General features: G+C 41.5%; 1 protein-coding gene across 3 annotated transcripts; it reads left to right on the plus strand.

Moving 5' to 3' along the window:
- The first annotated feature begins 1,275 nt into the window (after positions 1–1,275).
- mgarpa (mitochondria localized glutamic acid rich protein a) lies at positions 1,276–15,523 on the plus strand. 3 transcript variants are annotated; one of them, XM_069531815.1, is made up of 8 exons: positions 1,276–1,479; positions 4,502–4,602; positions 4,746–4,851; positions 6,535–6,552; positions 9,983–10,285; positions 12,281–13,416; positions 13,988–14,034; positions 14,227–15,523. In XM_069531815.1, exons 1-7 carry the CDS (start codon positions 1,404–1,406, stop codon positions 14,021–14,023), a joined length of 1,776 nt encoding a protein of 591 aa, XP_069387916.1. In that variant the 5' UTR covers positions 1,276–1,403; the 3' UTR covers positions 14,024–14,034; positions 14,227–15,523. The 3 variants fall into 3 exon arrangements, with proteins under 3 accessions (XP_069387916.1, XP_069387915.1, XP_069387917.1); XM_069531814.1 differs by lacking the exon at positions 13,988–14,034 and having other exon boundaries at positions 1,277–1,479; XM_069531816.1 differs by lacking the exons at positions 9,983–10,285; positions 12,281–13,416; positions 13,988–14,034; positions 14,227–15,523 and adding an exon at positions 7,782–8,703 and having other exon boundaries at positions 1,283–1,479.
- Positions 15,524–17,273: the final 1,750 nt, after the last annotated feature.

Consider the following 17,273-nt stretch of genomic DNA (forward strand, 5'->3'; position numbering starts at 1 on the left):
TTCTCTGTAAGGAAAGAAGCTTTAATGCTACCTATAATATATCCTTAGGAATAGGTATAGGAAAAATGGTACAATCCTCAATGAAAGCAAAGGTGAAAAGGCCTTAATTACATTCACGCAGCAACATCTAAAGAGACACAACAAAAGAGTCGCCCCAGACCCCAGATCTTCAGAGTTTCTACAGACTTTCTTCAGATGTCCCCTGTGTAAAGTCCACAGAAAGTCTGGAGAATCAGACGTGTGCTAAATTCAATGCAAGTAAGTGGTTGATGACACTTATGAAATGCAACAGATGCAAAACAAAAAGACAGTACATATCTCCTGATGAAAAAGTGGTGTCACAAACACAGAAAACGCAGACAAAGATGTCAAGAGAGTTTGTGGTGATAAGAGCTGACACTGGTGCTTTGAAGGATCTCTGCAGCGGATGTTACTTCCTGTCTCTGCCTGCTGCACCACCTCTCACCTGAAGGATTTGTTGTTATTGTGGACATGTCTGAGCAGAGAACCCATTGCTGCATTGTGCATGTATGAAAGGCAAACTGCGGAGAAAGTCCCGACCAGGGGCAGACTGGGACAATAATTCAGGCCGGGAATTTGACTCGTTTCCAGACCACCCTTTTCACAAAAAGCACCAGACCTCTAAATTTGTAGGCTAACCCTATTTGCTGATGTAACTGTTACCGGACTAGTAAACAAGTAGATGGCGCAGTAACTCAGTGCCCTCATGTTTTCAGTGATGTAATCTTTGTCAAGTGCCATAAGAATCTCCCTCTCTGTTGCCACAACCAAAACAGTGATAATATGATATTTCAAGGGCTTTTACTTTGAAATGTTTACTTCAGAGTGAGACTCTGAGATGATGAACAGTCATTGTGAAATGAGTCTGTGGAAACAGGTAGTTTCTCATTGACAGTCTGTTGCTTGAATTTAATTTGTATTCATTATAAAGTGTATTCAAACAGTGGTAAAGAGAAATCATAATATACTCAGTCGTAATTTTGGCCTGGACCCACTTCTCAGGAGATCCTCAGCAGGACATGTTTGAAAATTGCTCACGACGTCTAACATCGAGCTGAAGCAACAGTGGGAACGGAGAATTATTATATCACATATTATATTATATGCCGCTACTTTCCCCTTGCCTCTTCCGGGGTGTTAACCGCTCCTCATACATGTTGGCGTTGCCCTGTGGCATTAACTACTCTCCATACCGCGGCACGGCGTAGTTAAGTCTATATATACTGCAGCAGGCAGAGCCGGGGTGTCCGCCCTCCTCTTCCTCTGACGCGTCTGTGAACACACACACACTCACACACTCACACACAGACACACACACCGCAGCTCTTCATCCAGCCCGAGCTGAAGCTGCAGACTCCCAGCGTCTCCTGAGCGGAGCAGAGATGTTTTCCTGCAGAGCGGCCTGGCAGCGGTGCGGACCTCTAGCCCGCAGAGCAGCGTACAGGCTGCAGCGGGATGGTGAGTTCCATCAGCGGCATCCACACACACTCACACAGACACTCACACTCACTCACACACACACACACACACACACACATAGACTGGTGGATGAATGTGTTTCACCATAAGCTCTGTACTGCAGCTCTTTGTCATCCGCCCCCCCCCCCCCCCCCTGCTCCTGACTGGGAATAGTACACCGTGTCCTCATGTCATAGACGTATCCCAGAAACACACAATGACATTGGCTGCATTTTGACGGGTTTGTTTTAAAGGCGTTCGTGGTGCATTTGTCACTTCATGTCGAATATACACGTACGTGTTGTGTATTTGTAGAGCGAACACAGTGAAGTGTGTGATAGTGTGTTTCATGAGCACACGTCAAACCCTTGCATAACCTCTGTATAGCCCTGGTTGTTGCCTCCCTTTATATAACGTGTGTTACAGTTGAAACCTGTGTAAACCGCTGCACACGGAGCACACAGCTAAAGGACGTGTCAGGCCTCGTCTTCGGGACACGGCTGTCTTCTACATGTCCTTGATGAGGAACAGCAATGCATTGCGTGTACACACACACGTGTGTGACCTTCACTAGTCTGTGGGTCGCGTGGAGACATGGTTGCCGCTGTCAATCACGTGGTGTTCGCCCCGTGAGCACGCTCCCGAAGAGGCCGAGGCACTATCTCGTGGTGGGTGCGAGCGTGCGCCACCAGCCGGTGGGTGGTGGCTGCTGCGGTCCCTGCTGACTTCACATGAGCTCGGACTATGAGTGGAAATAGCTGCCAATGACTAATATTAGAGGTCCATGTATTAGAGAATCTGTTTCCTGGAGCTTTCAGCTGAGGAAATGTTTGTCCTTGAGTCCTGCACTCAAAAGGTCACTGATGTGGTTGGCTAACACTTTAAAGTTCTCCCTCTAATTAGTCCCATTTATGATGAGGGATGTGCTGATGCTGATATTATATCCCCCCTTTTCCCTATCTGATTAATGCACTGTCCCATGTCCTCTCCCTTGGCCCGTACCCCTAGATATAAGGTGTGTCCCCCTCCAAATGGAGCCACAAAGGAGAGGGATAAAAAATCTTCCCCTAGACTTGGGACACCACTCGCTATGTCATCAGAAAACTCTATGGTTAAAAGGTTAGAAGGGCTAGATGGCCACTACCCCTCCATCACATAGAGAAATGAGACAACACTACCCCTTCACTGCAACGTGCAAACTGTAGGAGTAGGGCCAAGTGGTAGGGCTAAGGGGTGAATTGAGACAGGGCCATGTTGTGACTGCTTCTACTGCTGCGTCTGTCAAATCCTGACAAAAAGTCCAAGCCTAAAAAAAGATGGCAGCACAAGCCCGTTGTCTTGCTGCCAGAAACTATGGGGCACCTCCTTAACAGATTACATCACAGTAAAATCCACTCCCATCCCATATGGGCACCCTCTACCCTCTACTGAGACCACTGCTCCTCTGCAGTGGTCTCACTTAACCAGAGGAGGGTATCATGGTCTAATCCTGTGACTTGTTGACCTTCATCCCCTCCACTGGTCCTGGCTGAGTGCTCACCACCTTATCCTTTCAACTCGTGCCTTCAACCCTGAGCCGATTAGCCAGTATAAATATCTGTGATGGAAATCGTGTCCGATGCCTGGACACTGGATTTGTTCCTGACAATATGAGGAGGTTAATACCCTCAATACTCCACAGTAACTCTCCAGTGACCTTAAATTGTACACTTGTTAAACTACGAATTAGTTTTACACTGTTTGCTGGAGGCCTTGAGGACATAAAGTCAAAGTGTTCATTACTTTGACGGTTATGAGTTAATTTATGCTGTATGAGTTCTGGTGTTTATAACCTTGTATATACTCATTTTAAGTGATGATATAAGTAAAACTGACTCGCCAGTGTTGTGGGTATCCCAAGTCTTTGTCTAGTATGGTTTGGTTTATGCAAGGCAGCCTGTCCACAAGGTCTACAGTCTTTTACTTTGACATTGAGGTTTGCAGACACTTTGTTGGAACCTGTTTGTGGCTACACTTTCAGTGAAACCTGTTGTTGTCAGGAGTGAAAACAAAACTTGCTTGCCTACTTTTTTTTGTTGCCAAACATTCCATCATAGAAGAAATCATGTGCCACTTTAAATCATTGAAGTTGTACTCGGTCAAATGAAACCGAATGTGACGTCTGCTCCGGAAACTGGAATTTTCTTTTCTCCACTTTTTCCACCTGAAATTACAGTATTCTATTCCACTGTACCCTTTGGTTTCAAGGGTGTGGAGCAGGGAGCATCACCCTGCAGGTTTAAAACAAGTGATGACAGGCATATTTTTAGCAATCTAAATCAAATGCGTTAAATCCAATCAGAGTGAGAGGCGTCATGGGCCAGTCATGCGTCAAGGTCCTTTTATACTGAGAGCTGATGGGCCTGTGCAGCACGTCTTGTTTCATTCAGGATCCGTCCAAGCTAGTTGATGATGGTAACGTCTTGAGGTTCTGAGACCATTCTAACGTCCATTCATTGGTTGATCAAACTCTCAGTAACTAACTCCTACCTCTTTCGCCTTCTGTCTTTTAGCCTGTCAACCATCTACGTCATCAGGTGTTCTATTTTCAAAAGCTAACTTAAGAGCTAACTTTTCTTTTATTGGAATTGCTTTGTTTTACATTCTGTTGTACTCAGTATGCCCTTAAATATAATTGAAATTTCTGGATGGTTTTCATTCAACACCAGACGTTTCAGTTTTTTTACTCACCTCAATACATCTCTTTGAGTATTTTATATTGTTTCTTAATTTCCCACTTAATCCTCATCTCTTTTGGCTGTTCTATATTTTACGATTCATATTTTTCATTGTGGTTAATCTTTTTCTATCCTACCTGTTGTTTCTTTATTGTAATTTTGTAATATATGATGGTGTTTAAGTTATTCATTTATTTGGGTCTTTTAATTATAACTGAGACAAACACACAGTAAATACTAAATCTTCTGAGTCATCAAATTTGAGAAGGATGTGACATTTTTTCTTTTTTCTATACCTGTTTCAGTTGTGCAGCGACGTCCAATGTCGTCACTTCCTGGCGGCTCCGGGGAGAACATACTCTACACCGTACTGTGCGGTGGAGCCTTTGTCGGTGCTGTGTCATATGTAAGTTATATATGATGATAACTTACACACTTAATAAGGCTTTCAACAAAGTGTTAAACCATCCAACGCCAGATGAAAAAGTCTGAATCGTCTCAGTAATGAGAGATTAAAATAACAGGTTGGGACTGTTCCTCTGTCCTCAGGCATATATGACCGTGTCCTCCGACCATGAGAGGTACAACAGTAATGTTGCAGAAATCAGAGCCAGGCCCAAGCAAGAGTGGGAACCTAAACCATGGCCCCCGAAGAGTAAGTATCCTTCACCTGCTACTTAGATTTTTCAACTCCTTTTCCATAAAACAGGTGGTTATCAACAGCACATCCCTCAACTGATAGTAAAGCATGAGCAAAGTAATCTTATACGTCTGTGCTCTCTTGTTCTTGTCACCTAGGTGTCATTCAGGGCACCCACTTTAATTTAAGAGAATCCAACAAATCCTTTTAGAAATGTTCTCTTCCCTTATTGCTTTATGTTCAAAATATTCAGGTTATACATCTGTTTTTTTTAAGCTGATCAGTCACAACCTTCAATTAAAATGACAAAATGATTTTATTAATTCTATAAGTACATCTTATATTCAACATGGCTACTCAGTTGTGAATGTTTGCTATGGGCTGGGCTTTAGAGGAACAGTGATGAGCGTTTTCTTACATTTTATAGACCAAATGATTAATCTGTATCATGAAAATAATCAACAGATACATTTTTAATTAAGGTTATTCTAAGCTGGAGTCTAAAGGAAGAATATTTTGACATTCAATTACATAGAAAAGAAAACTGCTGCTGAATAAACTGCAAGAGTTTATTCAAGAGAAAAAAACTTCCTTTTTTTAAAAATTTATAATATCATTGGATGGTGAACTGCTGCCAAATGATTAGTGGCAAATAAACCCCCTCTATGATTAGGAGATAAGCACATGTGGCTGAAAGCTCTGGTAAAGTTAATAAGTGGACCTTGAGTTTTAACCAACAAAAAGCACTATGGCTGGACGTCCTCCTGCTGTGTTTTAAAGTCTGCTCACCATTTCACTGGACGTCAGTGTCAGTGTGTACTGTTCACAGTGAAAGAAATACTATTCTTGGGAACAACCAATGTGGTTCTGTCAAAACGCTCCCTCAATCTTTACTGTACCTCCTGGATTTCTTTTTCTTTTATAAACCAAGGCTGATTTCCTCTGAATGTAAACATCCTCGGGTCCTGTCTGATTTTATCAGCTGTTGTGATAAGTGTTTATGATTTGTTATGGCTAGCTGGATCTTATCTGCTCCTTATTCTGTTCAAGATAGTTTAATGAGTTTGAATAAACTAAATATAGAAATCACCACTGCACTGATACCAGCAGCACAGTCACTATTCAGAAAGATGAATCCACTGAAAGTGATCTGGCTTCTACAGAGTCATGCCCCACCGCTGTGATCAGAATGAACCAGGTAGTTTTTAATCTTAAATAAAAACAGCAATCACATGTAGAACTGAAAAATCCACACAGTTCCACTGACCTGTCACAACATCTTAAATCGAAACAAATGTAGGGCTGAACACTAAACACTAAACCCAAATTCCTGCAGTTTGCGTATTTCAACTGGTTCCAACTACTATATAATCTTTTATAATCTGTAAGATAATGTCCACTGTTATAGTTCAGTAAGCTGACTCAGCAGAACCATAGATGTTGTCTTACAGTCCACTGACCAAATACTCAGGTTTTATTCATCAGAAACAACCTTTTCATCTGTGAATAAAGCAGTCCACTACACAATACAATAGAGTATGTGTAGTGATTTGAAAATGTGTTTAAGCTGCCTGAAGAAACCAACCTGTATATTCCTCCACATTAACCTCAACATTTCATGACTGCCTCAAGCTCATTGTGTGACTCGAGTGGCTGTAAGTCATTGAAACTGACTCTGGTGTTTGTGTTTGCTTGCAGGTAGGGATGAAGAAGAGGGTAAGTTGTGACATCACAGACATTTTCTTTATTCATCACCACTGCCTGATATCACTCACTGAAATGTTTGACATGGTTTCAATGAAATGACAGCATGGGCTTGATCTTTGGATTCTTAAGTTTCAATGAGCACCGTCACAAAGAATAATCTCATGAATCCCTTTTTGAATCAGTCAAGGTTCTAAAATTACAGCCAACAGTGGGAAAGAAAGTACACGGATGACTTAAAAGTAAAAGTAGACCAACGAGGCCATGTGGATCACAGCTTCTGTGCTTTCAAATGCTATTATTCAAAAAGAGCAGAGCAAGTTTAGTAAGTAAAAATAAAACCTCAACTGAGCGAGGAGCATATGAGAAAATCAAAGCTTGTATCTTCTATCTTTCTGTGTAAGGACAAAAAGCATAGATGTAACAGCCACATATACACATTGCGCAAATGTTTATTTCTAAGTAATAACTTGATAAGATGCCCTAAATAATTTTGGAGCTTCCCAGTTCTGTTGGACCAGCTCAGTCTTTGGCCTGATTAACTTTCCATAGTGAAATTCATCCCTGCCCTCTGGCTGTACACACTTTGAAATCCTCCTAACGCTTGATTACACTTACACTGTTCACTTTGACAAACTTGTCATCCTGTGTAATCAGTCCACTGATTTTAATGTGCTGACCACAGGGCTCGGTCCCTGAACCGATCCCCTCGTGTGACACCACTCAGTCCCTCGCCTCTCTCCCTCTGACTCTTTTCCTTATACCTCTTGTTACAACTGGATTTGTTTCTACTAAGAACTTGGAATTTGAAGGCCCTGTGCTCCAGTTCAGACTGCTGACTTGTTACAGTTGCCTCATATCTAAAGGCCAGTTTGTGGTTTCTGCTTGCCGTCCGACAAATGCAGACATTTCTGCTCATTATACAATCAGACATGTTCCACACATGTTGCTCGCTACAAAACATGATTCCGAGCTCCTGACATAGGCCCATGATGGAATTTACATCATGTGAATCTTTGTGGAGGCGGAAACTATGAATTTGGCCTCTAGACTTTTTCTCATAGAGCACTCAACATCGATATCAAATGTATCACTCCAGCAGCTTCTCTCCATTTTTCACAAATTCATGTACACAGTCTCTGTGTTTGAATTAAGATTGACATTGTGTAAATTGAACTTAAATTTCTTAAAGCTAAATCTCTTCTTCTCTTTCTCTAACTTTGTGTCTTTACTCTTTTCAGTGTAATGCTAAAGCTAAGGTCCTCTGTGGCCGCAAAGGATATCCATCATAGAACTGGAATCTTTGGATCTGACCGAGAAAACAAATCCCTCTCTCCTCCTTTCCTCTTCTCCTGTACTGCTAAGAAACAAAGAGTCTTCTACTCGTCCTAAAACCTCTGGACAATACTGTGAAGGACATTGATTCTACACTCGTGTCTACAGTGTTTACCTCTTGCCGCTAAATGAAATCTGAAGAAAATATGTGAACTGGACAGAAATATCCACAAATTACTTCTGTCCGATTTCTTTTTCAATGGACTATATTACTTTTACTACATGCAGATTTTCACTGTTAACAAAAACCTTTCTTTCTGTGGGACATTGGCTAACACATTAGCATCCACTGCTGTGACTGATAGCGTTTCACTAGTTTTAATCCGAAGTAAGGAAACTTAATTGATCTGGCGGTTGTCATATAAAATCAAATTGTTTTCTATTAGCAAATCTTTTACAGCAGCAGTACCTTTGACTGTCACCAACACATTTCTTTTTAAGCTCTTAAGATGTTCTGAAATGTTAAAATGAAACTTGCTTCCTGAAACAACAACAATTGCTTTGGCAACTATGGTTGCAACAGTGTATTTAGACTTTTCAACCGCCCGTTTTCTTCCCCATAGCACTTGTTGCCCTGTCATACAGACTGATAATGAAAAATAATTTAAACTAATGTGCAAGAGTTTACATTCAGCCCATCATCATAAAATGTCATCGTGCCAACATGGAGGTTATTATCACTCACAGCAGTCGACGCTCAGGTGTTGAGCAGCAGAGTTTGGATTCCTGGACGTGTCTCACATGACTTGGTGCATTTGTGTTGATGGTTAAATTTTGAAAAAATGGTGACAGGATCTGAGTGAAAGATTAAAACGCACAACCTATCAAGGCTGTTTCAGTTTTTTGTTTGACTGCCAGACTCACTTTCACAGTTCCAGATAAATCATAGCTTGTTAATTGGATGGTAAGAACCAGATTCAACTTCACCCCCTCTGCCCTACACCTTAACCCCCCCCCCCACTCCTCTCCTTGCCCCTCCCTCTCCCCCCCTCCCTCATGTCTGTGTCGTGCTCTTTCCTGTCTTTCAGTTTGCATGCATTTGTGTGGTGATTTTGTATTTTTTAGATGAAGTATTCACTGACGGTGGTAAGGTTTGGGGTGGCATGTAAAAAAAAAAAACAATGCTAGGAGGGTGTTAGTGACTGCTGGTAGTTATGTTTCCATCCAACTGTTCTCCTGCTGCTCATATGGACAGTGTTTCTCACCAGAGAATTGCATGTATCAATAAACCAGTGAATCCTACAGAGACATGGGACATCATTAGGTGGACATGTAATGTAACAAATTGCCTTATGTCCTCTACTTTCTCAGGCTGTTCCAAAAAAAAAAAAAAAATAGTTTGGATAATATTTAATACGAAGCTTCTTAAATGAATTTCAACTAAATACAGTATGAAGCCTAATACTAGACAGAGTCGTGAATGTTACTGTCAGGTTGTAGTTTAAAAAGTTATCAAACAGCTGTTTTTCAAAATTCTTCCACATGTAATTTATCACAATATTTAGTGATATGATTATCTGTTTAAAATGTTATTTTCTGTCATTAACAAGAAAGTTTTTTCAGCCTTAATGAAGTTGTTGCTCTCTGGAGCTTCAGTAGGTGATCAAAGGATGGGCACAAGTGGGCAGTATGGAGAATGTTATTTTAATACTCAGTTCAGTCCAGTTAATGGTCAAATATTCAATTAGTTTTAAGTTGGTTGAGTTTAAGATCAAATGTAACATTTGAATCTGCATTTTTATAAAAAAAGATTTGAATTACTCAACATTTTTCCATTTTGTAGTTTAACACCTTGGATGGAAATTTAGCTACTGATAATATCTACATATTCTTGTATAAAGCTGCTTTTGAAAGATACTCAAGATGTCTTAAACATTTGGAAATAGTGATGCTTTGCTACATTTATCATTTAACTGCTTTACATGCAGCCTTTCACGCTGCATGGGTCTGTAGAATGCACACATTGGCCGCACAAGTGATAAATAATGTGTAGGTTGGTTGGCTGCAGAGCTGTAGAGTGAACTTCAAGACTGTTGGCTGCTCACTGTTGCAGATGACATAATGTGTGTGGTCTGCTTATACTCTTCTTCTGGTCATTGTGTTACAGGCGGAGAGGAGGAAGCAGCAGAAGAAGATGCAGCAGCTGAGGCTGCAGAGGAAGAGGCCGAGGTCGGGGAAACGGAGGACGCTCCAGCTGCTGAGAGCGAGGCTGAAACCCTTGTGGAGGAAGTTGCAGAGGTAGTCGCTGAGGCTGCCGAAGTGGTCGCTGAGGTGGCGGAGGATGTTGCAGAGGCTGCGAAGGAGGTGGAGAGTGTTGCAGAAGAAATAGCCGAAGTAGCTGAAAGTATTGAAGAGGCCGCCCAAGCTGTCGCAGAACCCGCCGTCGCTGCCGAGGAGCCAGAAAGCAATGGTACGACTTCTTCATCTGAGGAGGAGGCAGCTACTTCTTAAGTCTGACATAGTACAGATATACGACAGGGAGGGACACACACACTACCAGTTACACACCTAACTCTACACCACTGTAAACAAGGAGCCTGACAGACCTTTTCCCTCTCACAACACTTACAGTCACTGGCTTTAGAACCACTAGAGGTTAGCTGCTTCTCCTTAGGTGCCTGGGTTCACTTCTTCTCCTATGTTGTCCTGAAAAAGTATATTTTCTCATTTATTTATTGAAGTGGGTGTGAAGGGCAGCACTGTGTGCAAATCTTTTCTTCAGGGATCTCAAGGTATCTTGAGATTTGTCTGGTGTGGAGCATAGATCACGGTGTATGATGTCTATATTTGTTCCAGTTATTATTTGGCCTCGAGATCCATCTTCTCAGCCAGGCCCGTGATTTACAGCTGCACACCACAGTAACACGTTTCCAGTAAGACATTTCCAAAGTGGCAGTGAGGTCGTATGCAACGCTCATTTTTAGTTATGGGTGAAATAAATGTGATCACTACATCAAGCATATTGGCCCTGATTTTGCACTGGTAACTAAAAACCTGCTTATTCCTCTGAGACTACCTTATGTCAGGTTACAGCAAATGCAACAACAAAATAACAAGCAGAAAATCCCCTCGAATGTGACATTGTCAGTATCGTTTTGTTTGGAAGTTTTATGATATTTGATAAAACGCTGTGTTTCTTTGAAATAAACCTCTGTAATGCTGTACAACTCTGCCAGGTACCACAGAGCAGGTGTTGTGTACATCAAATGGTAAAATTTGAAATTGAAAGAATTAGATGGCTTTGTACTCTGTAACGGCTACAGTGTTGTTGGTTGTTTTTTTCTTTTCGTAAGTGTAATGTGAGACTGTCGGACAAATCATATGATTAGAGAAGCTGCTAAAAAAACTCATCAGTTATCCAAGTTATTGAAACAATATGTGATCATATTTTTATTTTGCTTATAACTGGATAAGGAGCACTGTGAAGAGTTAACGGTAATACAGCAGGCCATACAATAAAGCTTTTCTCAAACTGGAAAGATATACTGCCGTCTTTAATTTGTCTGACTTGATCTTTTTTTTTTACACTTGTTAGTAAGGACACTCTCCTTTCATTCCGTCATAGCAAACCTCTGGTCCCCGCCTTTCACCACAGCAGAAACAACAAACACAATGAGGCTCTCCTTTGCATTTTCCTATCAACACTTTCTGCATGTCACTTTCCTACACAGTAGGACCTCTGTAGTCATCAAGGCACCAAGGTGACAGTCTGGGGTTACTGGCATTATAAATATTTTAAATCTGTTTTGCTGATAAATTTGGTGATTCATAGTTTCCTATAGATGCTGTATTGATATAAAACTGCTCTAAAATTTCAGTGCTGAAATGCCAAAGATGTCATGTCAGTTTTTCCACCAGGGAGAACTTTTTTATTTGAACTATAAAATGTCCAAATCATCCATACTGTGTCCTCAACACCTCCTCACGGTCAAATTTAAGACATCTTTGTAAAAACAATGTGTTTAGCAAAACACAAACTATAAGCTGTATTGGACACTTAAGTACTTTCCTCAGATTTATTCATTTATTTGGTTAAAAATCAATGTATCCAAACACTACCTAAGCGTACATATTATTAATACATGTGATGCTTTTGCTTTGGTCCGTTCACCATTTCTGTGGCAACCTTTTCATACATTAGTCTGCCAGTACTCTAGCTTATTGCACTTTTGGGGCCCTGCTAACTATTGCACCTTTCCTGGCACACTTATGTTTCTCATCAACTCTTCTGTGGGTTGACCTTGCACCTGCATGTACTCACAATGTCCCAAACACATCTGCTCACGCTAATACTAGAAGGGTTTCACAAGCTGCCTTGGTGAAGTACCTCGAGTTGTGTGAACTAAATGTGGGAAAATATAACTAGCATCAGTGATGTTTGGATGGCTGGATTTTTTTGTTGCAGTGCTGCCGGTAGCTGCCTCTATTGAAGAGTTACAGAAGACAGCTGAAGTACAGGATGAGTTGGTACCTGCAGAAGAAGCTCCTGCACAAGTGGAGGTTATACCAGCAGAAGAAGCAGCAGCTGCACCAGTGGTTGAAGAGGTCATCGCCCCAGTGGAAGTTGCATCTGTGCTTGAAGAGGCCCCTGCACCAGTAGAAGCTGCTCCGGCAGAAGAAGCGGCTGCACCAACAGAAGAGGCCGTTGCACCAGTGGATACTCTACCAGTTGAAGTTGTAACTCTAGAAGAGACGCCTGCACCAGTTGTTGAGGAGGCCCCTGCACCAATTGAGACTGCACCAGTTGTTGAGGAGGCCCCTGCACCAGTGGAGGCTGCACCAGTTGTTGAGGAGGCCTCTGCACCAGTGGAGGGTGCACCAGTTGTTGAGGAGGCCTCTGCACCAGTGGAGGCTGCACCAGTTGTTGAGGAGGCCCCTGCACCAGTGGAGGCTGCACCAGTTGTTGAGGAGGCCCCTGCACCAGTGGAGGCTGCACCAGTTGTTGAGGAGGCCCCTGCACCTGTAGAGGCTGCACCAGTTGTTGAGGAGGCCCCTGCACCTGTAGAGGCTGCACCAGTTGTTGAGGAGGCCCCTGCACCAGTGGAGGCTGCACCAGTTGTTGAGGAGGCCCCTGCACCAGTGGAGGCTGCACCAGTTGTTGAGGAGGCCCCTGCACCTGTGGATGCTGCACCAGTTGTAGAAATCTCTGCACCAGTAGATGAGCCAGCAGAAGAGACCTTGGTACCACCTGTGGAGGCTCCTGCACCAGTGGTAGAAGAGGCTAAACCAGTGGAAGCGGCACAAGATGCATCGGCTCCAGTAGAACCTGAAGTTTCCTCAGCTATAGCTGAAGAACCAGTCACTGCTACAGCTGTAGAGGAGGTTGCAGTAGTCGTCACTGCAGAAGCAGCCAGTGCTGTGGTGGAGGAAGCAGCTGCAGCCCCTGTTGAGTCCCTGGCAGAAGAGCCTCAGAGAGAGTACATTGTTGTTGTTCTGGAAGGAACACCAAAAGCAGAGAAGAGGCCTAAGGTGCTGGGAGTGGGGCCAATGAGTGGTAGAATCATCCCAGTGCCAGATGATGACGACCCCCAAACTTCTGAGGTAACTATGTCAGACTGATCACGTGGACTCAATGAGAATGTTGATCAATACATGTCGTGCATTCAGAAAGTGTTCAGCTCCCTTCACTTTCTCACAATTTATGTTGCAGCCAAGTTGCATATAGATAAAAATGCTTCTCATTTATCAACACTCAGTACCCCATAATGACAAAATACAAATTAGAAATTTAAAAATATGTTTGCAAATGCATTAATATATACTGTATGTTGACATAACTATTCATACACTTTATCTTGAAACAATTTTAATGTTTGTCATTATAGGGTATCAAGTGTAGATTGATGAGGTAAAACATGGTTTTGGATTTTGGCATAGGGCTGCAACATAAAACTGTGACATTTTAAAAGGATGTGATAACTTCCATGAACTCTAAGTAACAAGTTACAAGAACACAATTTGTACATTGTCCAACCTTACTTGTTCAGTATAACAAAAGGTTCAAGTGACCAATTTTCACTATATGGATTCTTAAGTATAACATATATATACTTGCTGTAATAAAATCCCCCCACACCTACTCTAACATGGATTTTTAAATTGTGTTACTCAGGGTAAGCGACGTCTTCTTAGGATGCAAATGCAGTAGTCGCAATGAAGGTACTGAGCTTTGGCTATTTCTCCCATGGTAGAGAAGGCTGTGAACATGATGTATCTTAACATCCCTTCCCCTCACGTCCTCATTGCAGATTTATATACACACTAAGGATGTAGAAAACCGTCTTGGATGTGTTTATATAGACACTTTGTACAGTCCTGTTAACATATGTTTTCCTGTCCTCCATCAAACAGTAAACGGCTCCTAAATGATTGAACGACTGTCTCGTACAGAAGATGAGGATGTGCCTTTCTCCAACACGTTCCCGTTGTCCTTTTACCCTGAAACCCAAGGACCTAATGTGCAGTTTCACCACAAAGACACACAATAGAGACAGTGTTTAGATCAGTACCTGTCATCCAACTATTTTAGCAGTTGTCCACATCACTGTGACACTCCACACTGACCTTTTATGTCTTCACTCTATAGTCTCATGATGAGCCCGGTCAGAAGTATAATAGATCTCTGATTCACCAATCAGTAACCCTTCTTATAACTGTCTGTTTACAGATGTGGACATAAGTGAGCCGTTCAGTCTCCCTTTATTCTTACTGTTACAGTTAACTGCCTCAAAAATCACTCCAGTGGAAAACCTTACTACTCACCCCTGCATCCTGTTCACCCAATCACTGGCCAGCCACTGCAGTGTTACCTCTTCAATGGAGTCACCAGCATTCTTTACATGACCCAACCTCAGGTCTTCCCTCTGCTTCTCTTGGTGTGAAAATGAACAGCTGGAAACACCTGTTTATCTATTATGATGAAATACTACAATGTGCAGAGTAGCTGTGTTGTTACCTCAGTTTTCCTCAGTCTTTGAAATGACACTTCAGACCTCTTTCTTTTTTTCACTGCGTAAAGTGTTTGTTCCTTCTTGTGGATGATCTGATGACTATACAGTAATGTGCTAATGTACAGTAACATCAGCAGCATGCTTCAGTAAGGAGAAGGCGGGAGAAAAGTATAATTGGCAAGCTGATGTGTAAGTTATTGCTTCCGTCCTTTCTGAGTCAGTGTTGTTGTTTGGCTCTGGCAGTCAGACCTGTCAGTTAAAGGCCTGCAGCAAGTGTGAACAGTTAGGACCCATGTGCTAGTGTGACATGAAACGTGTGTTTGGGAAGTATTGCAGTATGTCTGAACAAAAGTCTCTGGTGTGAAATGCTTTGACAGCTCTCTCCTTGATCTCTAATCTTTAATTTCCTATTTCACATGCTCTCCCCTCTTATATTGAATTTCTGTTGTTCTTAGCTGTGCATACACAATGTGAAACTGACATGAGATGATTGAAGGAAGAATTGAACATGATTGTAAGCGTAAATTAAAAAATGGAAATGAGTTTCAAAAAGTTGCGCTGCGTCTGTCACTGATGTTCACAGGCAGGTTTCTGTAATGAGATGTGAGTAGAAGCCTTTGTCTAAACGAAGGGCAGCAACTGTCTGTGAGACATTACTGGTTTTCTTGTTTTATTAAATAAAAAGGGATTCAATATTTTGTCTGTTGCATTGTCATTTTTCCCAGTAACACTTGAGTGCACTTACAGTCTTCATCTGACAGTGCTTGTCAAGGAAAAAAAACAACATTTAAGACAGGTGGATCGAGGGACAGAGCGGGGGGGGGGGGTTCTGCTGAAATAGAACAATAGTGTATTCTATCTTGCTGCTGTCTCAGCAGTTGTGTTTGCTAAAAACAAAGCAGTGCTCCACTCAAAACCCTTTACTACCTCTTACCTGACCTGAAGGAGCACATTTTGGTTGGTTTTAGCAAATTTACATTGAATGTGGTAAAACTTCCAGAAAGCTTCTGTCTGATGGAAACTCACATAACTTAACTGTCAGTGTTAGTTAGAGGACATGTTTAACATGCAGAGATAGATGAGTGTTGTACTCACTGGTTCACAGTGCCAGATACAGGACCAATCACGATTCAGCAACATTTAACTCGGACTCTGATGAGAAGTGGTGGCTTGTTTGGTCACTGACAATCGTATCTGATCAAAGCCTCCGAATACACACACACAGTCCAAGTGAGTTAGCCAAGCTTAGTTTTTGAATGTCATTTTTTTATATTTAGATACTTGTAAAGCTGTGTACTTAATCATGAACATTTAATATTACATAGTGGATTTTGTGTGAGGACTAAAACCGTTCTATGATGTCTATCAACCAACATGCGAAACGTTGATCTCATGACATCTTTGGGGGGGAAATAAAAAGAATTAATTAATCATTTCTTTTTTGAAGCAACAGAATTCTTTTCTTTTTTTAAAGCTTCCTAGGTTTTTCCGTCATACTCCTAGTTACTGTAGCTTTCTCTCTGTCATTATCGTCACTCCCATCTCTAGTTCTAGTAATACAGTCATTGCTGACATATGACACAGCATTCCTTGTGCACCAGCAAGAGAATGTCACCACAGACACCCAAAACCAGCTAAAGTCAGAGATTTCACTGGCTTCTTCAGCTTTGAATGTACCACATGTTAAAGCCCTTCACTCCAGGTTCAACAGAGTTAAAAAATGTGTTGACCAAAGTGATTCAATTTTAACAAAAAAATCATTCCCTATAAAATTAGGGCCTAAACTCAATGAAGATTGTTTAAGCAATGAAGAAATAAAAGCTTCATCCTGACACATTGATCAGATATGAATGTGTCCTCGGGTGTGTTTGCATCTGCTCACGTGTGGTTGGATCACCCGGGACTTGTTAATACCAGGTACGAACAGGGTGTTTGTCTGGGTTAGGATATTGTAAACTCCTGTTGGAAACAAAGATAAGTGGAGTTTCATTTGTGTCGTTTAAACTGAACTGAAAAATTACATTTGTGAAATGGCTCATTTCCTGCAGTGGTGGAGTAAGTCTTATTATTACTTCAATTAAGTGGTAACTCAAGAAGTTAATGCTGTAACACAACAACACTACATCACCATTTAAGTTCCTGCACTGAAAATGTTGCACGGGGTAAAGTACTCATGTGTTTGATAAATGTATTTAAGTATCATATATTGTGTCTTTATCATGTATTAATGTCTACATGGAACGTCTGTAAGATCATCATTAGTTTTCTAAATAAAAAATCATTCAATAATGTATTATGTTATCATAATTCAGCAATCACAAAAATATGTTTTTACAGTATGCACAGTAATGGAGTAGAGATAAAGATGCATAAAATGGAAATACTAAAGTTAAGGTACTGCATATTTGTACTTGAGTACAGAACTTCAGTAAATCATTTAAGTTACCT

This window comes from Paralichthys olivaceus, chromosome 9 (assembly GCF_024713975.1).
Source record: "Paralichthys olivaceus isolate ysfri-2021 chromosome 9, ASM2471397v2, whole genome shotgun sequence".
Taxonomy (NCBI): domain Eukaryota; kingdom Metazoa; phylum Chordata; class Actinopteri; order Pleuronectiformes; family Paralichthyidae; genus Paralichthys; species Paralichthys olivaceus.

Bases quoted from the DNA above. Each gene is read 5' to 3' on its own strand.
- mgarpa (XM_069531815.1), top strand. From the start codon at position 1,404: ATGTTTTCCTGCAGAGCGGCCTGGCAGCGGTGCGGACCTCTAGCCCGC. The intron at 4,603-4,745 runs GTAAGTTATATA...CTCTGTCCTCAG, and splicing joins TTGTCGGTGCTGTGTCATAT to GCATATATGACCGTGTCCTC. The intron at 13,417-13,987 runs GTAACTATGTCA...TGTGTTACTCAG, and splicing joins ACGACCCCCAAACTTCTGAG to GGTAAGCGACGTCTTCTTAG.